The 23,168-nt window shown below is 44.3% G+C and overlaps 1 protein-coding gene across 16 annotated transcripts in view; it reads left to right on the forward strand.

Annotated features, from left to right (window-relative positions):
• Positions 1 to 23,168, forward strand: part of EPB41L2 (erythrocyte membrane protein band 4.1 like 2) — a 204,683-nt gene that overhangs the window by 61,361 nt on the left and 120,154 nt on the right. For all 16 annotated transcript variants that reach the window (XM_075339882.1, XM_075339886.1, XM_075339888.1 and 13 more), the window contains exons 2-3: positions 3,829 to 4,340; positions 13,815 to 14,015. In XM_075339882.1, the coding sequence (XP_075195997.1) occupies positions 3,843 to 4,340; positions 13,815 to 14,015 (699 nt within the window). In that variant the 5' untranslated portion in view covers positions 3,829 to 3,842. The remainder of the gene's footprint in view (positions 1 to 3,828; positions 4,341 to 13,814; positions 14,016 to 23,168) is intronic.

The following is a 23,168-nucleotide window of genomic DNA, read 5'->3' on the forward strand; positions in this document are numbered from 1 at the left end:
CTTTAGGTGTTGGAGTGTCTGTAAAGACTAGGTTCACACAAGCGTATAAAAATCGGTCAGAAAAGGGAGCCAAGTTTTCTTTTTTTTTCTCCCTCCGTGTGCAATCCATTTTTTATTTTTATTTTTTTTACATTGGTAGTTATGAATCATTTACAGGTTCCTTTTCGGTTCCCTATGCTGCAGAATTGTAATGTATGCTTAGAAATCAGGTGCCATGCTGTTCCTTTCGCACCCATTGACTTAAATCGGTGAGTCTCATCCAATTTCAGAGCCAAATTGCAGTGCGCTGACTTTTTTCACAGAACACGGTACAAAGATATATTTTACTTTTTTCACAGACACATTCTCAGTGAAAAAATTGATCAACTGCGCTGCCTCACTGAATAACATGGTGATAATATTCAGATCGCACAGGTCCGATTTTGTACGGTCGTCTGGTCAAGCACTTTGTGGGTAAAAGAAATATGCCCTGTATACTTCCCTTTAACCTCTACACCAGGTTTTGGCCCCAAAAACTGCATAAAAAACACTTAAAGTGCGTGCCCACGATCAGTGTTGGCAGCGTTTTGGATGCAGCATGTTTCTCTGGGTCAAAAATGCTGCGATGTACAGTACAAGGACAATGGTTGGGATTTGTAGAAATCTCCTGCCCACTGTGCCTGTGCGGCCCGCAGTGTAAACTGATCTGCGATGTGGCTGTCCAAGCAGCAGCATGTCAGTTCTTTGCTGCAGAGTTGCAAGCGTCCTCCGTAGGGAGAACACAGTGAGGAGACCGCAGCGCCCCGAGCCCTGATCATGGGCACGAGCAGTAGTGGTCTCCTGCGGAGGAGACTCTCGGCCCCACAGATCAAGACCCGCTCTATCCAGGACTGATCGTGGCACATACACTTAGCATGCCCCAGGAAGTTTATCACTTGTGGCTTGCACCCATAAATTGCTAGAATGGTGGCGCACATTTCTGGAGTAAAGTAAGCCAACTAAAGTGGTAGAAGGTTCAACTAGACCTAAAGTACCATTTTAGCTTTTTTTTTTATTTCACCACTGGAGTGGTGCTTTAAATAAATCCCCTTCGCCCTGTCTTATACTCACTTGCCACCGGATTTATCATTTTCCAGTGTCGCTCTGGTTGGTCTCTGCGATTTGTGACCTGCCGGCAGCTCCAGTGTTTCATGGAGCCGGAGGTCGCGACTCAATTCAAGTCTATAAGAACCTTGTCCTGGCCTCATTCTGGCTCTCATAGACTTGAATTGAGAGCTTACGATATAATTTTAAAATTTGACTCGGATGGCATGGACCACTTTATTAGCTCTGGTGTGTTTTTAAGTCTCTCTTCAGATGTCCAGTTATATATGTTTATAATGGATCTAGACTAATGATAAAAAAGAAATCTCGTGTCCTTTACAAATAGTGCAATATGGATACCATTAATTTGCCATATATATATATCAGTGCTTAAAAAAAAGTGTTAGGGCTCATGCGCACGTAACTGCTGAATATTCTGCAGCGATTTGACAGCACATGTGCGCGTCAAATCGCTGCAGAAACACTGCATAATGGATGCAGTATTTTTGTTATAGACCGAGTGGGAGCTGCATCCAGAACGTACAAATAAGTGACATGCTGCTTTTATGAATGCACAGAATAATTGACATGCTCATTTTATGAACGCACGGATTTGGGTCAACATTTTAGCACCCAAATCGCTGCGTTCATAAAAGCATTGTGCGCACATATCATGCACAATCTTCATAGATTGTGCAGGTGGCGCAGGATGCATGCATTTATGCTGCAGCGCAATACACAGCGTAAATGCATGTAAGTACGCAACGTGCGCACGAGCCCTTAGGTTGTCACTTTTTATTTTTTTTTTAACGTTTTTATGACCCCAAAATGGATAACAAAAAAACCCCTGAAATAAGTGCTGGATGTGTGAACATGTTTGTCTAAATTCATTAAGACTGGGGTTTCGTATGCTGGCGTACAAAAACCATTAAATGATGGGCGTGCAGGAATAGGAGGCACACGCCACTTAATCAATTTGGTGCAGCCTATCAGTGGCATGCGCCTCACTAGTAAAGTCACCGGACTAACATTTCAGGTATAAGAAACCCCGCCATTATTGAAGAATTTGGTGTTTATAAGGAAATAAGCGAAAAATGGAATAAGCACTGTATCACTTAATTGTAACATAACTACACTGATACATTGCTGTATAAGAGGAATAACTTTTTTGTTTGTCAGCATAGCACAGTATAAGAGGCTTGGGATGTAAGGATCCTACTTACTGTGTATCATACTCCCTTTTATAGCGCCAACATATTCCATAGCACTTTACAGACGTTCTTTTTCGGTGTCTTTTTCAAGCTGATGTTCTTGGTGGAATTTGAACCCAGACCCCCTGTGCTGACAAGCAGCAGTGCTAACCACTGAGCCACCATGTGTGGAATCACTGCTGCTATACCGGTCTATTAGCACCCTGTAGAATAGCACCCATAACTATACTGTCTATTTACCATAGTATCTGAGCGTCTGACATCTATTCTGCTATCTTCATCCTGCCTATATCAAAGGGATTAAATGCATCACGTCATCTTCTTTGTGGGCTAAAGGATCAGTCGCTTTAGAGGCAGCTCTTTGTACCTGGTAGTAATTGTATAGGGGTTTCTTATACTATAGAGTCACAGGCACCATAGCAGATAAAGGTGATCTTTACTATAGTTATACAGATCTGTATTAAGGATTCATTTTAGAATTATTTTTTTTTTTTGCAAAAGTTATATGTTATTTCCTGTTAGGGATTTCTGGCCTTTGCAGTTGCTCAGTGACTGCAGACTGCCGAATTGTTAGCGTGTGCGTTCCATTGTATTCCCCTTTAAAGAGGCGGCCATGTGAGTGCATGTATGCAATTTTCATAGTTGTGGCCACATGCTGACTAGTGTCATCCAGATTCTCTCAATAAAAGACAATTGACAGAAGCTGCTTGAGACTAATCGGCACTTGACACATCACATACATGCTTTTACGTGATCGCCCACTCGCATGGGAAATACAGGGGAGTCATGACAGTGTACGCATTGCACACTGTCGTGATTCAGCTGTCTGCAGTAGCATAATGATTGTAGACTTTTATTTTCTTCAGTCCAGAAAACACCTGCAAAATAAATGTTCTAGAAGGCTATGACAATCCCAGTTCCCCGCTAGCATGGTTGTGAGCTGATCTGATTGGTTTTAGTGGTTAAATCAGTGCAAGCAGTTGTAACCAGATACTAAAATGATATTCTTGTTTGCATTAGCTACATAAGTGACCCTCATTAACCCAAATTCTCTGGTCTTAGGTAGTGTGACGAGGACTTTTGCATGATGCTTTTTGATGCGTGTGGTTTTTTTCCCAGCATGTAATGAGTGTTTATGAAGTAAGACGTGTGCCAAAAGTGAGTCTGCCATTGGTGACATGATGTGTATAATATACTTTCACAAGAGTGGGCAGTCCTCACGGAGAATGAGGACATACACATGCTTTAAATCGCATGAGACTGATGTTCTTTAAATAACCCTATAGCTTATATCCTACAATGATCAGGGATATAGGGTGTTTACGTCACGGTGTGACTCCCAGCTTCCTTCTTATTCTACAACTCCTTTATATCCTTCCTTCCTCCATTCCATTTCTGCTTACGTTCTTAGTACTTATATCTGGAGACCATGCTCTGTTTAGAGAACCACCTTCCGTCTCTTAAATGGATGACCATTGTTTACTCCAGCTCACAAGTGTGCTACAGTGTATGTTTGTCTCTTGAGATTAAGCAACCATCTTCAATCTCATTTCAGGAAATACTGAGACCATGACAACTGAATCAGATACAGGTATAGAAGTAAACGGTTCCGAACAGTCTGAGATACAGAATGAGCAGACGGAGTCTTCAAATGAGCAGGATCACCAGAATTCGAATGAGCAGGATCATCAGAAAGCCGAAAATGCAGAAGTTACTGAAAGTCCTGGGAATCCAAACCCTGGAGAACCGGAGCAAGTAAACGCTATTGAATCACCATCTTCCCCAACCAGTCCTGGACAGAAAAGTCCTGGGAAACCGAAAAAGGAGGCACATGAAAGCAAAGGGATTTCCCGCTTCCTGCCACCATGGCTCAAAAAACAAAAATCCCTAAGCCAATCTGAGCCTAAAGAGGAGCGCACTGACCAAATTGATGGGTCACCTGAGGGAACCGAGGAAAAAGAAGAGGAAGTAAACAATAAGGATGAGATGCCAGCAGAAGACAAGCCTGTGGAGACTACGGAAGAGAGCCCTGAGAAGAAAACTGATGCTGACCATACAGACGTACAGGTATGCGTCTCCTGGCTTGTTGTGTGGGTACACTTATTCTGTGTAATTACTTAGTAAGGCTGTGAGCACTAGTGATGGGCAAACGTGCTTGGCACTGCTCGATACTCGATAAAGTATCTCTGATGCGCAAGTGCCATGCTCGAGTCCCCACCCTGCCTATTTTGCCACTTAACATGCTGGGATTGCCTGCCATGGTTATTGGGCCCTTATCAACCTGCAGCCGCCCCAGAATTGGCGCATCCATTAGTTGCACCAGTTCTGTCACTCCACGTGCCTCTTTCAGCCTCCCCTGATACGGTAGCAATCAGGGTAATATTTTTTGGGGTGGATGTCAGCTGGTGGTTGGATTGCGCTAAAAACAAAAGCGGTTTGTCATTCTTATTGTTAAAGTGCCATGTGTAGCCACAGAGTACATAAACATTCCTTAAAGGGGTTTTCCCAAGAACAAAGTTAATTTTAAAGTTGATTTTAATCAGTAGATCTTGGAATAATAATAATTTCCACAATTGGATGTGTTTAAAGGGTAGGTGTCGTAAAAAAAAAAAAAAAATTTCAATAACTGAAAAAATATAAAGTATTACTGTTTTAATGTTATGTTTATATAAAATTATTTGTTTTTAATTGAGAAAAATATAAAAAAAATTCAAAGTTTGATATTTTCCACTCTTAAACACTAGGGGGAGCAGCTGCTGAAATCCTACAGAAATCCCACTGTAGAACTAGCTCACATTACAGCTGCAGTAAAGTGGGCAGAATCTGCTCTCCTGTGTGTGATATCGCCTCCCCCTCCCAACCTGGATGTTTCCAAAAGGATAAGAGAGAATGAAGTTTAGGACCACAGTGTAGAACCATTTTGTTGGTGGCCACAGAGTGATCCTAATATGTCTAAAGTGTCACTAAGGCCAGCTGCATAGTGCTCCACTGCATCCCTATGCCCCGCTGGCTGTTTCCCTATTAACTCGCTGGCTGTTTCCCTATGTCCTGTTGACTGCCGGCCGGGATCGGAGGTCCGAGGAGACATGCGGCGAGGAGGGGTGATCTGCAGCCTGAGCGGCACTGCACTGCAGATGTCACACCGCACTCACCGCTCCCAGCAGCATGCACTTACCTCAGACCTGCGTCCCCGGTAGCCTATCCTGTTAGCAATCACAGTGCGAGCAGCGGAGGCCCGAGGTGAGCGGAGTGGGTGAGTGTGTGCGTGGCAGAGTGCCAAGAGGGGGGGCGGGCACGGCAGGATCAGTTACGTTGCAATCACGGTTGCCCAGTGCCGATACTCACAGCATACGCTGTGTGCTCCACAAAGATGGTGCTGATCTCCTCCCTCTGCTCTGATCTGGACAGCCCAGGGAGCGCGTCCATTTCACAGTAGACTCCTTCACTATGATACAGTATGGTGTCGGAGTCCCACAACGGTCTTCTATGCCCAGGGGGCTGCCATAAAGGAGGTGAGTAACTGTCGTTACAAACACCAAATCCATGATGGCAGCCCCCATTGCTTCAGTAAAACTAGAATTAAATAAAAACTAAATAAACAGTGTATTAATTTTGCATTAAAAATACTTGATTTCAAAATCACTTTTTAATACAAAAAGAAGAAAAGTCAAGACCTTATCTTTTAAAAAATATTCCTGTGATGAGATAATGTTATATATGTATCCCTGCTGTGTACTGTGTAATGGCAGTGTCTGACTGTACAAGGACTTGTTCTGATCATACCACATCTCCTGGGCAGGGGAGATGCAACAAATAAGTGTAAAGATATTACTGCACGCAATCACAGCTGATTTTTTTTGTGATGTAAAACCTTTCCATGTCTATTTTCTTAACATATGTTTTATGTCAAAGAAGGAATAATTTGAGAGCCTCGTGCTGTAATTTCATTATACTCTTTTGCATCCCCACCGGCCCAGGAGCTGTGGTATGATCAGACCATGATCCTGTACAGTCAGACACGGCCATTACACAGTACAAAGCACAGGCACATAGCAGGGAAACATTTGTAAGATTTTCTCAGCAGAGGAACCTTTTTATTTATTTATTTTTTTTTTAACACCTCCAATTGTGGAAATTATTATTCTTATTCATGATTAGTGATGGTCGGGCTCGCAGATACCCGGGATTGGAGGGTCCAACAGTGTTTAAAAAAAAACCCAAGCAAACCCAGTTCTGCCCCGGAATTGATCCCGGATATCTGACCGGACACCGGTCACCATATACATCTATGGGGACCAGAATCCGGTACTTTAAAATGGTGGTAGAAGGAATAGGAGAATTGGAGCAAGCACATTTATACTTATCGAGCCTCCTGTGTGGCTCTAACGCTACTTCCAAGGCCGCTCATTACTCTCATACACATGTACTGCTCCCGACGCCCACCGGCAGTCCCCGGGTCTCTGATTGGTTGCAGTCAGATGCGCCCCCACCCTGTGTGACAGCATGCTGAACTACAACCAATCAGTCGCTGTGTGTGTGTCTGATGGTGTAAAAATAAATAAATTGGTGTAAGGTCTCCTTATATTATGATACCAAGACAGATAAAGTATAGTTAGGTGCAGAAATATTTGGACAGTGACACAATTTTCGCGAGTTGGGCTCTGCATGCCAACACATTGGATTTGAAATGAAACCTCTACAACAGAATTCAAGTGCAGATTGTAACGTATTATTTGAAGGTTTGAACAAAAATATCTGATAGAAATTGTAGGAATTGTACACATTTCTTTACAAACACTCCACATTTTAGGAGGTCAAAAGTAATTGGACAAATAAACCAAACCCAAACAAAATATTTTTATTTTCAATATTTTGTTGCGAATGCTTTGGAGGCAATCACTGCCCTAAGTCTGGAACCCATGGACATCACCAAACACTGGGTTTCCTCCTTCTTAATGCTTTGCCAGGCCTTTACAGCCGCAGCCTTCAGGTCTTGCTTGTTTGTGGGTCTTTCTGTCTTAAGTCTGGATTTGAACAAGTGAAATGCATGCTCAATTGGGTTAAGATCTGGTGATTGACTTGGCCATTGCAGAATGTTCCACTTTTTTGCACTCATGAACTCCTGGGTAGCTTTGGCTGTATGCTTGGGGTCATTGTCCATCTGTACTATGAAGCGCCGTCCGATCAACTTTGCAGCATTTGGCTGAATCTGGGCTGAAAGTATATCCCGGTACACTTCAGAATTCATCCGGCTACTCTTGTCTGCTGTTATGTCATCAATAAACACAAGTGACCCAGTGCCATTGAAAGCCATGCATGCCCATGCCATCACGTTGCCTCCACCATGTTTTACAGAGGATGTGGTGTGCCTTGGATCATGTGCCGTTCCCTTTCTTCTCCAAACTTTTTTCTTCCCATCATTCTGGTACAGGTTGATCTTTGTCTCATCTGTCCATAGAATACTTTTCCTGAACTGAGCTGGCTTTATGAGGTGTTTTTCAGCAAATTTAACTCTGGCCTGTCTATTTTTGGAATTGATGAATGGTTTGCATCTAGATGTGAACCCTTTGTATTTACTTTCATGGAGTCTTCTCTTTACTGTTGACTTAGAGACAGATACACCTACTTCATTGAGAGTGTTCTGGACTTCAGTTGATGTTGTGAACAGGTTCTTCTTCACCAAAGAAAGTATGCGGCGATCATCCACCACTGTTGTCATCCGTGGACGCCCAGGCCTTTTTGAGTTCCCAAGCTCACCAGTCAATTCCTTTTTTCTCAGAATGTACCCGACTGTTGATTTTGCTACTCCAAGCATGTCTGCTATCTCTCTGATGGATTTTTTCTTTTTTTTCAGCCTCAGGATGTTCTGCTTCACCTCAATTGAGAGTTCCTTAGACCGCATGTTGTCTGGTCACAGCAACAGCTTCCAAATACAAAACCACACACCTGTAATCAACCCCAGACCTTTTAACTACTTCATTGATTACAGGTTAACGAGGGAGACGCCTTCAGAGTTAATTGCAGCCCTTAGAGTCCCTTGTCCAATTACTTTTGGTCCCTTGAAAAAGAGGAGGCTATGCATTACAGAGCTATGATTCCTAAACCCTTTCTCCGATTTGGATGTGAAAACTCTCATATTGCAGCTGGGAGTGTGCACTTTCAACCCATATTTATATATAGAATTGTATTTCTGAACATGTTTTTGTACACAGCTAAAATAACAAAACTTGTGTCACTGTCCAAATATTTCTGGCCCTGACTGTATGGCTACAGGCTGCAGCCCCCAGCTGTGTATCAAGATAAGAGGGACCACATATAGCTGTTTTTTTTTTTTTTTTTTTGTTTTTTTTAATTTACCCAACTATCATAAAGCCGACAGCTGGGAGCAAGTATTCCTAGGCTGGGGAGATCCATGCTTATTGCACCCCCTCCAGCCTAAAAATAGCAGCCTGCAGCCACTCAGGATTGTCACATACATTAGATGCAACAATCTCGGAACTTTACCTGGCTCATCTCAATTGCCCTGGTGCTGAGGCAGTTGGGGTAATAAAGGGTTAATGACCAGCTCCCAGCTGCCACGAAGCCCTAGATTAGTAATAGGGAGGGTCTTTGAGACCCCCCCCATTACGAATACTGTAAGAAAAAAAAGAAATAAACACAAACGAAAAAATCCTCTATTTGAAATAAAATACAAAAACTCCACCCTCTTCACCCCTTTATTAACCCCAAAAACACCCAGGTCTGACGTAATTTTCACAAGGTCCCACGATGATTGAAGCTCTGCTACATTACTGAAGTCACAGTGTGTAGGCATGCCCGCTTGTGAGCTTCAGGCAGAGACTGAGCTGCAGTCATGAGCAGTGATGTTACTCAGGTTATTGGCGGTCATAGCTGGAGGTTCCCACGGTCCTCTACCTGTGACCGCAGGGGCCTCATTAAACTTGGTGACCTCTGAGCTTACAGACCTGCATCTCCTACCAGAAAATTGTGTTTTTTGCCAAGAGATGCAGATTTAGGGCTGAATTTTTTACACTATTCCTGCACCCAATCTACACCTTCTGACAAAAAATTGATTCAGTATTGCATTATCACGTATGCGATTTTGATGCGATTTGATGCATCTAATGGATGCGACAAACCTAGGCGACTGCAGGCTGATATTTTTACCCTGGGGGGCCCCAATAACCATTTATCTCCTCATCCTGAGAATAGCAGCTTCCCGCTGTATGCTTTATCATGGCTGGAATTGGGGGGGGGGGTGGATCGCATGCCATTTTTTAAAATTATTTTTTTTAAATAATTAATAAAAAACAACAAAAAAAAACATGTGGTTCCTCCTATTTTAATACACAGCCAAGATAAGTGCACAGCTGGGGACTGCAGCCTAAAGCTGTATGATTTATCTGTGCTGGGTATCACAATATGGGGGACTCAACTCCAATTTTTTTTTTTTTTTTTTTTTACACCAATAGACGCACACACTGCCTCTGATTGAAAGCAGTCAGACATGCTGTCATACAAGGTGGGGATGCATCTGACTGCAACCAATCAGGGTCTGCTGGTGGGAGGGGGAAGCAGTGCATATGTATGGGGGTTGTGAGCGGCTTGTAAGCAGTGTGCAGCCGCCTGATAGACTGTAAGTATAACGCACCTGCTTTTCCCCTTTTTTTTTCCCTGTTATTATTTTTAATTGCCCGGAGTTCCCCAAAAACTGTGTCATGCTTGGGTCCTATTGAACCCGCGTGGATCTGGACTTTTTACAGTCCGGTTCTGCCCATCACTATTTATGATCTTTTGCTTTTAATGAACTTTGTGGGAAAATACCTTTTTTAAGGCCTCCTTCACACGTCTGTTTAAACATGTATGCAAAAAAATGGTACTGATGTCATAAGTGTATCGGATTATGTCATCAGTGTGACATTTGTATGTTCAATTTTACCATCAAAGGTTTTCATTGATGGTTTATTAATTAAATGACAAAGCTTCTCCTGTACTTTGCAGTGTGTATGTACCGTATTTTTCGCTTTATAAGACGCACCTGATTATAAGACGCACCCCCAAATTTGGTGAAGGAAAAGAGAATTTTTTTTTTTAATGGTAAATGGGGTCCATCTTATAATGCCAGTGTCCCTCTAACAAATCATATAGGGTATATGTCCCTCATAGCCCCCCATCCTAAAATTAGCCCCCTTAATCTGGATATGGCCCCCTTATATTGAATATAGCCCCCTTGTGATGGCACACGTTCCCCTGTGCTGCCTATGGTCCCCTATGGATTGCACACGTTCCCGTGTTAGATAACGCCCCCATGCTGCTGCCCATGGCCCCTATAGATCGCACAAGTCCCCCTGTGTTAGATATTGCCCCCATAGTGCTGCCCATGGCCCCTATAGATCGCACAAGTCCCCCTGTGTCAGATATCGCCCCCATAGTGCTGCCCATGGCCCCTATAGATCGCACAAGTCCCCCTGTGTCAGATATCGCCCCCATAGTGCTGCCCATGGCCCCTATATAGATCGCACAAGTCCCCCTGTGTCAGATATCGCCCCCATAGTGCTGCCCATGGCCCCTATATAGATCGCACAAGTCCCCCTGTGTCAGATATCGCCCCCATAGTGCTGCCCATGGCCCCTATAGATCGCACAAGTCCCCCTGTGTCAGATATCGCCCCCATAGTGCTGCCCATGGCCCCTATATAGATCGCACAAGTCCCCCTGTGTCAGATATCGCCCCCATAGTGCTGCCCATGGCCCCTATAGATCGCACAAGTCCCCCTGTGTCAGATATCGCCCCCATAGTGCTGCCCATGGCCCCTATATAGATCGCACAAGTCCCCCTGTGTCAGATATCTCCCCCATAGTGCTGCCCATGGGCCCCTATAGATCGCACAAGTCCCCCTGTGTCAGATATCGCCCCCATAGTGCTGCCCATGGGCCCCTATAGATCGCACAAGTCCCCCTGTGTCAGATATGGCCCCTAGGCTGCTGCCCAAAGTAAAATAAACCCCTCTTTCCTTATCTCCTGCAGTGCTGAGCTCCCTCCTGTCTGCTCCGTGCTTCTGTTCTTCCTTACTTCCTGGTTGTCAGTGCGGTCATGTGATCGGCACAGCAGGCTGAGATCTCTGCTTGCCTGATCACACTGGAAGCAGGGGCACGAGGAGAAACGCTGCAGGGTGAGTAAAGATTTTTTATTTTAGAATGAGCAGCAGCCTGGGGGCCAAATCTAACACAGGGGTGGGCATGTGCGATCACACTGGGACGCAGGCTCATATAATATGCACCGCTCACCAGCCCCTCACTGCGTGCGATTTCAGCACCATTGGAGATGGACAGCGGCTGTGCATATTATATGAGCGGGTGCAGGAGATCAAAGGATGCAGCCCACAGCGATCCCCTGTGCTCCAGAGCTGCTGCCCCCACCTCCCCTGGACGCTGCAGGGTACATATATATATACCACCCCCCCTCCCCCCCCCGTATATTCGGCTTATAAGACGCACCCCCTACTTTCCCCCAAAATTTGGGGGAACAAAAGTGCGTCTTATAAAGCGAAAAATACGGTATGTGTTTATACAGCGCACCGATAGCACTTGAATGCCATCCATGTGCTGTGTGTTTTTCACAGACCAAGGGACTTGTGTTGGTCTTTTTCATCCGTGATAATGGGGGTAAAAAAAAAAAAAAAAAAACCTGGGAAGAGCACCATAGGTTATAATGGGTACGTGTAGTATCTATGCAAAAATAGATTCCACATATACTGGAAACGCGGACATGTGAAGGGGGCCTAAGGTGGATTTATCCATTAGACAGAAAGGTTCATGGTTCAGATGAAGTACCGTAACTATGAAAACTGTCACCAAAATGTCTGAAGAAATTCAGGCTGATACTAGGAGAATATTGTAAAATGCATTTGGGTAAATAATTAAAGCAAGATTTGAGCAGAGATGTTAAATTCCATTCACTGATGATGAACAGCGTAAGGTTTTTGAAGGAAGAATGCTGGCAAAATGCTCAAAAAGCAGCTGGGTGTCTTTAAACCTTCTTATTCACTTGTATTGTATTGTGAAGTATATAGCGTCTTCCAAGTGGAAAACACCTGAAGAGTGGTCAGGTCACTTCTTTTAATTGCTTGATGACTTACTTTGTCCTTACTACAACCATTTTACAGCATAGACGTTCATGTCCCCATTGACCCTTGAAATTGTTCCAGAAAATGAAGTATTTCTCTCAGAAAATTATAGCAATTATACGTTTTAGTTTTGTTTGCATATATTGGAACAAAAAAAAAAAAAAAAGGCAAATTGGGCTTAATTTCACACAACCCCCCCCTTCCCCCCCAAAAAAACCTGCCAGACAAAATTACCACCTTTCCAAAATTGTGAGTAAACTACATCGGTTCAACCATGTGATGTTCATTCAAACTCTCCTGCGGCAAGTAATAGGTGTGTGCAATATGAAAATCACACCTGAAACCAGATAAAAAGGGGAGAGGTTCACTCAATGTTGGTATTGTGTGTTTGTGCCACACTAAGCATGGAGAACAGAAAGAGAAGAAAACTGAGGACTTGAGACCAAAATTGTTGCACAATATCAAAAATCTAAAAGTTACAAGTTCATGTCCAGAGAGCTTGACGTTACTTTGTTCACATTGCACAACATAATCAAGAATTTTACAACTCATTGCACTGCAGCTAATCTCCCTGTACGTGAACGGCAGAGAAAAATTGATGAAAGGTTGCAACAAAGGATAATCTAGATGGTGGATAAGCAGCCCCAGTGGGTAAAGCACATCACTCTACGGTTTGCTGACAATGGAATGAGGCCTACAAAGAAAAGAACACAGTACCTACAGTCAAATATGGTGGAAGTTTAAAGATGTTTTGCTGCCTCCATCACTGTGTGCAAGAGATCATGAAATCTGAAGATTACCACAGGATTTTGGGTCACCAAGTAGTGACCAGTGTCAAAAGCTGGGTTTGCGTCCTAGGTCATGAAACTTTCAGCAGGACAATGACCCCAAACATACTTCAAGAAGGACCCAGAAATGGATGGAAAGAAGTTCTGGAGAGTGGTCCAAAACTCCAGTTGAGGGGTGTAAGAAGAAGCTTGTTGGTGGTTATCGGAAGTGATTGATTGCAGATATTTATTCCAAAGAGTGTGCATCCAAATATTAAGTGGAGGGCAAATTTTGTCTGGACCAATTTTAGTGTTTTTTTTTTTTTTGGTGGTGTTCCAAAATAGACAAAGGAAATAAACGTGTATAACTAACAAAACAAGTGTAATTGCAATCATTTTCTTAAAGAAATGCTTGATTTTCAGGAACAATTCCAAGGGTGCCAACAGTTTTGGCCATGCCTGTATGAGCAGCAAGTGGTTTTTACATAGAAATGCACGTCTTCATACTTTTGATTTTCTAGCACTTTTCAGGTGGTTTTCTGCATGTACCATAGCATTGAATCTTCAGAATGAACTGCCATGGTTCGTGTCCTGCTTTTGTCTCCCTCATCTTGGGCTGTTTTATTTATATATTTATTTTACTTTAAGGTGTCTACAGAGGAGAACAAAGAGGTAGAAACACAGGAAGTTTTTGAAAAGGAAGACAAACGTGAAGAAGAAAAAGAAATAAAGGAGAAGCTTCCAGCTGGGATCAAGAAGGAGATTCCTTCAAAATCCCCTAAAAAAGTGAAAACTGTGCCATGTAAAGTGATGTTGTTAGACAAGACGGAATACAGCTGTGAAATAGAGGTGGGTCCTGAAATCTGTGCCATTATCTGTTATTCCTGTTCTCGGCCTGCATGCACCGTATGTAATCAACGATAATTCTGTGTTTAAAGGGACCTTCCAATAGTAAGTTAGGCATAACATGTTGCCAAGCAGGTTTACATCATATTGTCACACAATTTCCAATGTAATTGTCACTCATAACATGGCTAGAGAAGAAACAGTGGGGGCAAAACAGTGTTGCAGCATACGTAATGAAGTATCGTGACTTTATAAGTCATCTGCCTCTTATTTACATGGGCGTTCCTTAGGGTGGGTTGATTAAATATCTTCCAGAAAAAAAATCACAATGTGAGTCCCCAGGCTCCAAAATAGTCCACACTTCATGAAGCCAGTGAGAAGTCTTGAATGTCTGGTATGCCCCAGCTACTCTATTTAGGGGCTGCCGAAAACAGCCAAGTGGTTGTGTTTCTGTCAGTCCCAGAAACGCACTTGGTTCAGTTTTCCTCACCTGTCGAGCAGTAAGCTTGGACTCGGCCTCACTTTCAAGAGATAGCTGACACCTCCGTGATCAGACATTTACCTGTCCTGGGGTTAGGTGATGTAGATGGTTTGCGGGTAAACCCTTTTAATGCCAGATATATTGCTATATGGCACATGAACTATATAGATATGCAGGAGTTTACTGTATTCTTGACTGTGGCTCTATTTGTCTTTTCCTTCAATTCTACTCCTGTATCTGTCATTGGGAGGGAGTACAGAGAGACGGAATATATCCACATGGAAATGCTAATGGGACAACCCTCAGTAAGGACAGTAAGATGGCTTCTGTGGTGCTGGATGTTGTTAGAGGCCTTCACATTATCTTGGAATGGCAGATAAACCTTTTATATCCATACTAGATGGTGGCCCGATTCTAGTGCAGAGGGTATTGTAGAATATGTATGTAGTTTATGTAGCCCGCACCACTCCCTGAGCAACACCCACATCCAAACCGGAGGCAGCTGAGCAGAGAGGTGGACATGCCGAGGAGGAAATGGGAAGCAGCCGCATCTCCCAGCCTGCAGGGCCAGCGAGGGGAGGAGAAAGTACTACAGAGTATGAAAAGAGAAGAAAGTGCAAGGGGAGTATATATATTTTACTGTGTGCTGGAGGCTGATTCAGGGTGTATATAGAGGCTTTGGCTTGTGGAGTGTATATAAAGGCTGCTGGGGTGTATATAGAGGCTTCTGTGTGTGGCGGTGTCTGTGTGTGGCGAATCAGCGAAGCATGGTTCAAATCCCTCGCCAATTCGCGGCCGGACTGCGCCTGTCGTTGACTGGTCGCGGGCGGCTGAAGCAACCAATCAGTGATGCGGGATTTCCGTTACAGATAGACAGAATTAGACAATTGTGTATATATAGATACAGCATGTAAGGCCTCTGCAAGTTCTCAAACAGTGGCACACGTTTCTAAGGGCTTTGCCTAGTAGTGCATCTGACTCCTTGTTTATTCTAATCCCGGTGAACCCATTAAAGGGAACCTGTCACCAGATTTTTCCCTATACAACTAAAAATGCCACCTTCTGCAGCTCCTGGGCTGCATTCTATGAAGGTGCGCCTTGTTCCTGCCCCTTTTCAGACCTCCAAAACAACTTTATAAAATATTACCTTTTCGTATGTAAATTATTTTGATGAGCTTTTGGCGGGCTCTATTTCTCCTTCGTTCCCCTCCTCCTGCCGCTGTATGCTGTCCCCTGTCTTGATTTGCATTGATGACAACGGCCCCGTCATCCTCCACGCTGATGCCGAAGTCTCGCGCATGCGCAGTAATCATAGGCCACTATTGCGGGCCAGAGCAGAAACTATTCCTCGCGCGCCGGGGATGTATTTGCGCAGGCACAAGATTATGGGTGGGTACTAGCATGACGCTGGTGAGGTCATGCACAGCACCGCCCATAACCTCGCGCCTGCACAAACATCCCCGGCGTGGGTGGCATGCTCCATCTTTACCACTATAGCATAATGCAGTGTGCTTTACCATACAGGCTAGTATTACATTGCTTGTATTGGGTACATCAGTGTGAGGGTGCTTTGGTTTTTTCCAGCTATTCTTTCAAACAGTATGAGAAGGATTTTCTTGGAATTGTGTGCCTTGTGGGGAACTGCCACTGTCTCATTTGTAGTGTCATATTTCTGGCTTTGCATTGCTTTTAAGCCCTATCTGTAATTGAAGGTTATGGTTTTATTCTCAAGGACTTGTATTCTGGAGAAAAGGGAGACTGAACAAGACAAGGACAGAATGAGCTGGGAGCAGAAATACAGAGAAAAGGGCAGTAACATGCCGGCACTATGGGCAGCAGAGCTCCAAAAATCTAGGATTATTAATCCGTATACTTATCTGGGGAGGGATGCCCTGCTTCCACATGCCTTCTCCGGCCCTTGTCAGCTTTCATAAAGATGCGTGGCAGCTGTCAATCACTGGTGAGGGGGACGGGAGGAGTGCTTCGGTGGAATTCACCCCTATACTGTACTCTCCTAATTAGAGCTGGTGTGAATCGATTCCCAGGACCTGGTCTAACGCCAACGTCTGTAACCTGTGACTGTGCCTACTTGATGGCATCCCCGGTTCTTCTCTTCAGTAACCTGCCTGGTGCCACATCACCTGTGCTTTACACTGTAACGTTGACTTCCCCAGACAGGCTAATACAAAGGAGAGCCGCAGATGCCATCAGGTAAGAGGCAATATTCAGGGCTCCTGTCCAGTGGAAAGAGATTACAGACGTGGCTGATGGACCGGGTCCTACGGATCGCTTTGCACCAGCTGTACTCCTCATGCATGTGTGTCCCTGTATCTCCAAGATATTAAGCAGGAGGTCAGTGAGGCAAGGCTCTTGTTGACACTTTCTACAAGAGACGGATGCCTAGGAGGTAGCCAAGTGCACTGAAGGATGTGGAACTACTTCATCCTGAACTAGGGCACGCAGCAAGGCTCCCCGGAAAGTCACCTTTATCAGTGTGATTGAGCATGTGTTCATCTTGTTTCCTCCTATGACTTGGTGGATAAATGGGGCTGGGGATTAGAAATAACCATTCTAGTAATCAGATTTTTTTCCTGCACTGCATCTTCAGCTGCTTACATTGTACTACGGTCCATTGGGGCTAAGAATGTCAGCTTATTCTTGGCCTCCATGCACATTGCCACTTCTATTAGGTTAGCAATGTCTTGTGTCCCCTTCATTCACGGTGTGAGGAATCCTGCTGACATAGAACGCAAATGGTCTTTATGTTTCCTTGTAATGTTCAGAGATGTTTTAAGGGAAAAATGATTAGATGTGCTGTGTCCATGTTTAATATGGGGCTGCTGAAGAGGGAAAGGGGGAAAAGAAAGTGTCAGGGTATGTGCTGGGCTGGAGAAGGCTGAAATATTACATTATATTCACCACTTGTGACAGGGAGAGCCTGCTTATGATATATTACAGCAAGCGGTGTCTGCCATGATGGTTAACCCTTTGTGAATGAGGCCCCTGACTCTTACTTACAGGTAATGCCAGAGGCTGCATTTACTTTGGTTCTCCATGTTGTTGTTTTTAGCTCAGCATTTCAGCTTGCCGGATGGTTTGTTACTCAGGAGATAAGTGTTGCCAGTAAGGCTGCTTTCACACATCCGTTTTTTGCTGTGCGGCACAATAGGGGTCTTTGCGGGAAAACCGCATCCATTTTTTTTTTTACGCTGGGTGCGGTTTTTCCACATAGACTTTTTTTATTAGCGCCAGATTGTGCCACATGACCTAGCGTTGCGTCCGGTTTTTGCCGGATGCGACATATGTAGCTGATGCGGCGGCCGGATGAAACGTTCAAGTGAACGTTTTTGTCTGCGGCGAAAAAAAACGGATCCAGCGCGATGCGGCGCAGTTTACAATTTAAGCCTATGGATGCCGGATGCAGTTTTTTGAACTGCACATTCTCATTATCAAGCCGCATCCGTTTAACATACGGGCCGCATGGAAAAACTTTTGCAACCGATCCTTTTTTTTTTTTTTTTTTTATCCACATCCGTTGCATAGGTTTTTGACCTGGATTGTGCCGCACTGCAAAAAGCGGATGTGTGAAAGCAGCCTAAGCTACCATCTACCTTTCCTTTTTGGAAACGCATGACCTTGCAGCCCAATAGGTGTTCAGCCAACATGTATACCCATCTTTACACACGCAATGGCTTTTCTAACTCTTCTAGAAGTGAATGCAAAGAGCCTCTTGTGGCCTCGCTCCATTCATTGGCTTCCTAGGTATGGCTCTCAGAGCTGAGCATCCATCAGACTTGTATGACTTGTCCTGTGGACACAATGAAATGTCTTAAGTTGGGGATATCCCTTTGATTCTACTTTTGGAGATATTCCTTTAACTGCCCAAATGCAGCATTCATTTTAGCCCTCCAAACTCAAAGCCTAATTGCAAAGGACCAATGCACTTTCAGGTGTAGGAGAATATTCTGTGGTGGTGGTTATGGTGGGTGCCATCCAGGCTTGGCATTATGACAGATGAACATGGGAGGAGAATGTGCTGCAAAGTGTCTTTTCATGTCACACGTCGCTGGTAATTGACTCTACCTGTGATCGCCCAAGCTTCTTACAGGATGCATTGAAATGTCATTTCTAGCTGGCAGTGCAAGAGTGTTTCATAACCTGACGAGAGGGAAGCAGCAGAGAGCCTGTCAGGGAGACTGTCGCTGACCTATATTTCTAAATCCCTTTCAAGTGTTCATCCACCTGGAAGGAGCCAATTGTGCAATCTGATTACAGGAGGGACAATGGGCTATTAATGACCTAAAGACTTACTGGGGTTATTTCTTCTCCCACTGCATGTTTTGCGTGTACATCTCCAGAATGAATATTTTAATGCAGGAGGATCTAAGCCCGCCTTGCATGGCTACATTCTCGTTCGGCACGTCTGAGCAACTGATGCATATGCAAGCTGACATTGGATTCATTGCTGCTTGCGGTTCAAGACCATTTGTCACACACCCTAAGGAAATCGCTTCCCTCTGCACAGTTTTAAGAAAAGACATTTTCTAATTGCATATACATATAACACTAGATAAGATTTTGTTTTGCTTTATTTTATCTAGTTTCTAGTTAGACTGTGACCATCTAGGACAGGCTTCTCACACTTGGACGCAAATAGAAAATAATTGAAATTTTCGGGTTGCAATCCTTGTGGGACAAGATAAAGTTTTCAGTGATGCCATATTTTTATTTTTTTTGTCGATATAATTAAAAAGCTAAATTTTAATGTGTTTAATTTATTTACAGTGTTCATCCTATGGCTTATGGTATAGTTTTATAGCTTAGGTTGTTCCAGGCACAGCAGTACCAAATGTTTATTTTTTTTTTTTACTCTTATTATTACATAAAAGAGATTTTTTAGTAGCAAAATATTTTTCCATAATTTTATTTATTTTTTTAAATCTTTACTATTTATTTTTTTCTTTTGCCTGATCAGTGTTCTAATGTTTTGCAATATTTCTGTACTGCAGAATATAATAGATCTGTCAGTTTTACACTGATACTTTGCCTGTTAGACCCTGCTTATTGCAGTTCTTTGCAGGGTACTGTTGGTGGCTGACCCAAAGGCCATAATTTGTGTTACTATATTAGTTGTGGGGGGGGCAATTAAGCTTAAAAAGGATGCCCCCTCCCTTAAAGTGCACCAATCACCAGGATTTTCCTAAATAACATAAAGCCAGTGCTATACTGGCACTATCAGGCTGATTCTATACATACCTGTAGTGGTCAGCTCGGATGATTAGGTTTTGAAATCCAAGAAAGTGAAGTTTGTAAAATGAGCAGCTTGTTGAGTGACAGCAGCTGAGGTCAGATAATATATTCATAGTTATCCCTTCCCCCTGTTAAAATTGGCATAAGTATTATACAAACGACTCATTTTGTCTAGCAGGACCTGTGATGAGATCATACCCATGTGACCTGGTATCCAGCTTTGGTGGCTGAGGCCCTGCCCCTTCTGGTCACATGGGTATGATCTCATCACAGATCATGTGACCAGAAAGAGCGGGGCCTCAGCCACCAAAGCTGGATACCAGGTCACATGGGTATGATCTCATCACAGGTCCTGCTAGACAAAATGAGTCGTTTGTATAATGCTTATGCCAATTTTAACAGGGGGAAGGGATAACTATGAATATATTATCTGACCTCAGCTGCTGTCACTCAACAAGCTGCTCATTTTACAAACTTCACTTTCTTGGATTTCAGAACCTAAACATCCCAGCTGACCACTACAGGTATGTATAGAATCAGCCTGATAGTGCCAGTATAGCACTGGCATTAGGTTATATACGAAAATCCTGGTGATTGGTTCCCTTTCAGTAATCTTTAAATCCTGCTTTCAATGGGGACAGTGATATCTAGAGGGTTAAACGGCCACTGGCAGTGCTATCGCTTATCATAGACGCAGTATGACAGAGTTGACACTCTCTGATGATACCTGTAAATCACCTCCCACTGCACCAGACATGTATTGTGTATGTCGGGAAGGGGAAAAATCCTCCTTTTCATATTCGCCTACCACCAACGATCCAGCAACATAGGAAAGAGATGCCTGTGCTGTAACACTGTGCAGTGACACCCTATGCTTCGGCGTGATGTCATTAAGGGGTGCAACTCTCTGCTGTATTGAGGATGTCTCGGCTGGCGCTCTAGTGCCCCGTGAGCTGCAGATGACTGCTTCATGGGCCACAGGTTTGAGACCCTTAATCTAGGATATATTTATTTAAAAGCAGTCAACCACCCCCACAAAACTTAGTTTAAAGTGAATCGTTTACTGCTGGTTCAGGGTGCCCAAGACACTGTCAACATAAGTGCACGATTGCTGCCAGGTATGTTTGAAGTGCTGGTCTAAAACCATAGGAATAGAAACGACTGGTCTGCAGGCAGGAGCACGCAGGCCTCTTCTCTGCCTATGGTTCCACTATGGTTTGAGCAGCTGCAACCAAGAGACAGGTTCCCTGTAAGCTACTTATACTGTCTGTGATGGTGGGATATTGTGGGTCATGTACCATTTTGTGTGGGTTCGGGTTTTCGGCGTGTTGGGCTGTCTATTCGATGTATTGTTTATTCTGTCTGCAGGGTTATAACTCCTTGAAGCGCTTCTGTCCCTAGGTGTGGGGGAGGGGGTCTGGGATCCACCTAAAACTCTCTGCTTACCTGAAGAATTGTGTAGTCTGTTGGAGAACGTCACGAGAGAAGGAAGAAGATTGATCCTCTGGGCTGAGCTGCGGCTTCTGAGAGAGACCTGGACAATTTTTGCTTTTTGGACTATATTCGTGTTTCTGGACTAATTTTACTGTATTGTGGATTGTTATGGACTGTTTGATTTGCTTGGAATAAATGTTCTTTGGATTGCTCATCTGACTCGCCCACCCCAGGGCTATGGGACACCCGGTGCCGGGCCGGACTAGTCCGGGGGTAATCAGTGGTGGCGGGGCCCGACTCCGTGGCCCTGGTGGGTGTTAGTTAAATATGGCTGGTAACTTGGGGTGAATAAAGTTTATATTTGTCGTGACACCACCTGTGGTTTGCGGTTATTAAGCCGCCGCTGCTGTGTGAGGCCTCCGGGGTGATGGAATGGCAGCAATGGTTGGCACTGCTCCCCACAGGTGGAGCGGTGCCCCGGGGACACTGTTGGTGCTTGGAAGTGTCTATGCAGAGAAATAACTGAGGCAACACCAGGGGTGCAGTTTCAAGGTCTTTACTCACAGTTCTTGTCAAGGCCTGCAGGAGCCTTTGGACTGTTGGGACCACCGTCAGGGACCTCCGCCGATCCCGGGTAGATCTGGGGGTAAATGCCAGTGCACCCCTCTAATTGTGTCGTTTCTCAGCTGACTTCACAGGCCACCAGCTCTGAAGCTATCTGTAGCCCTGGAATGCCTTCGTTCCCTGCTTGGTGTCACCTGGACCCTCCGAGTCCCAGGGTCTTCACCAGGAAGCGTCACTTTCTTCTTTCTTTAGCTCCTGCCTGACTAGAGCTCTTCTTCCACTCTCTGTTTCTCTCCTTCTCTGTTGCTTTCTGTCTCTGTGCGGACACTCTGAGCTCACAGAGCTCCTTTCTCTTTCTCAGCTACATGCTGCCTCCTCACTCTCTCACTCTCTGAGGTAAACTGAAACTCTGACCTTCCTCTCTGCTCTACACTCGGCTGGCTCTTCCCACCCCCCGGTTGCTAAGCTACCACCCTATAGGAGCAGGGATGGGTCTTACGACCCCTCCCAGCATGCAGCATGGGAGGGTTACTGCCACTGTCCCTGGTCCCAGTGTGTGCCTAGCAATGGGTGTAGTGCAGTTTTACCTGTGAACTGGCATGTACCCCTTTCCTTACCCAGGATGGGACATCACACCTCTGACTGGGGTGCAATGTCTCTGTGGCGACGGAAGCCTCAGGGGCGCCACACATCCATCTCTCGCTCTGTTGATTGTGTTATATCACACAGCCCAATTGCAGACTTAGCGTTATATTGCAGGCAGGATCATTATAGAGCTTATCAAGCTAAAAGGTTTGCGCCATGCTGAGTGAGATGATGGAGCGGTGTGTGGAGCCCCCCCATTTACATATAAAGTTAAATAAAAAATAAAATGTAGGACAGTATAAGTAAAATGAAGTTTGGGGGGGTCACCAATCCAGCATCTCTGTACAAGTACATCCTTATTAGAATTCCAAAGTATGAAATCTGTCACTTTTCTTTTGCCAAATTCACATGTACCATTTTTACGTTGCATTGTTTTCTTATTGACGTGAATTTTAGATTAACACAAAATTCAGAAATAAGAAATCCAAGTATTTTGATCTCTTCCTTTTCTTTGTTATATCGTCTTGTATTCCAAGTGACTGTTCTCGGCCATGTGCCCCCTCCTCAATAACCTGTGTGCGACTGCAGCACATCCCTCCTAATTAATGGTGCCTGACTAATGGTGGACTTCCATCAGCTAGTGCCAGTCATTCTACTATTAGACTATGTTGCCACGGGACAATGTACCCGTGGAAAACCTGAGGATTTATCTGGATTTTCTATATAAATCTACAGGTTACAGCATGTACAGACATGCCCCATGTTATCCTATGGAACATGGGGAGGGCTGTGTCCATGCTGCGGTATGTGCGGCTGGAATATGCTGTGGATGTCCCACAGCC

Source organism: Anomaloglossus baeobatrachus, chromosome 3 (genome assembly GCF_048569485.1).
Source record: "Anomaloglossus baeobatrachus isolate aAnoBae1 chromosome 3, aAnoBae1.hap1, whole genome shotgun sequence".
NCBI classification, from domain to species: domain Eukaryota; kingdom Metazoa; phylum Chordata; class Amphibia; order Anura; family Aromobatidae; genus Anomaloglossus; species Anomaloglossus baeobatrachus.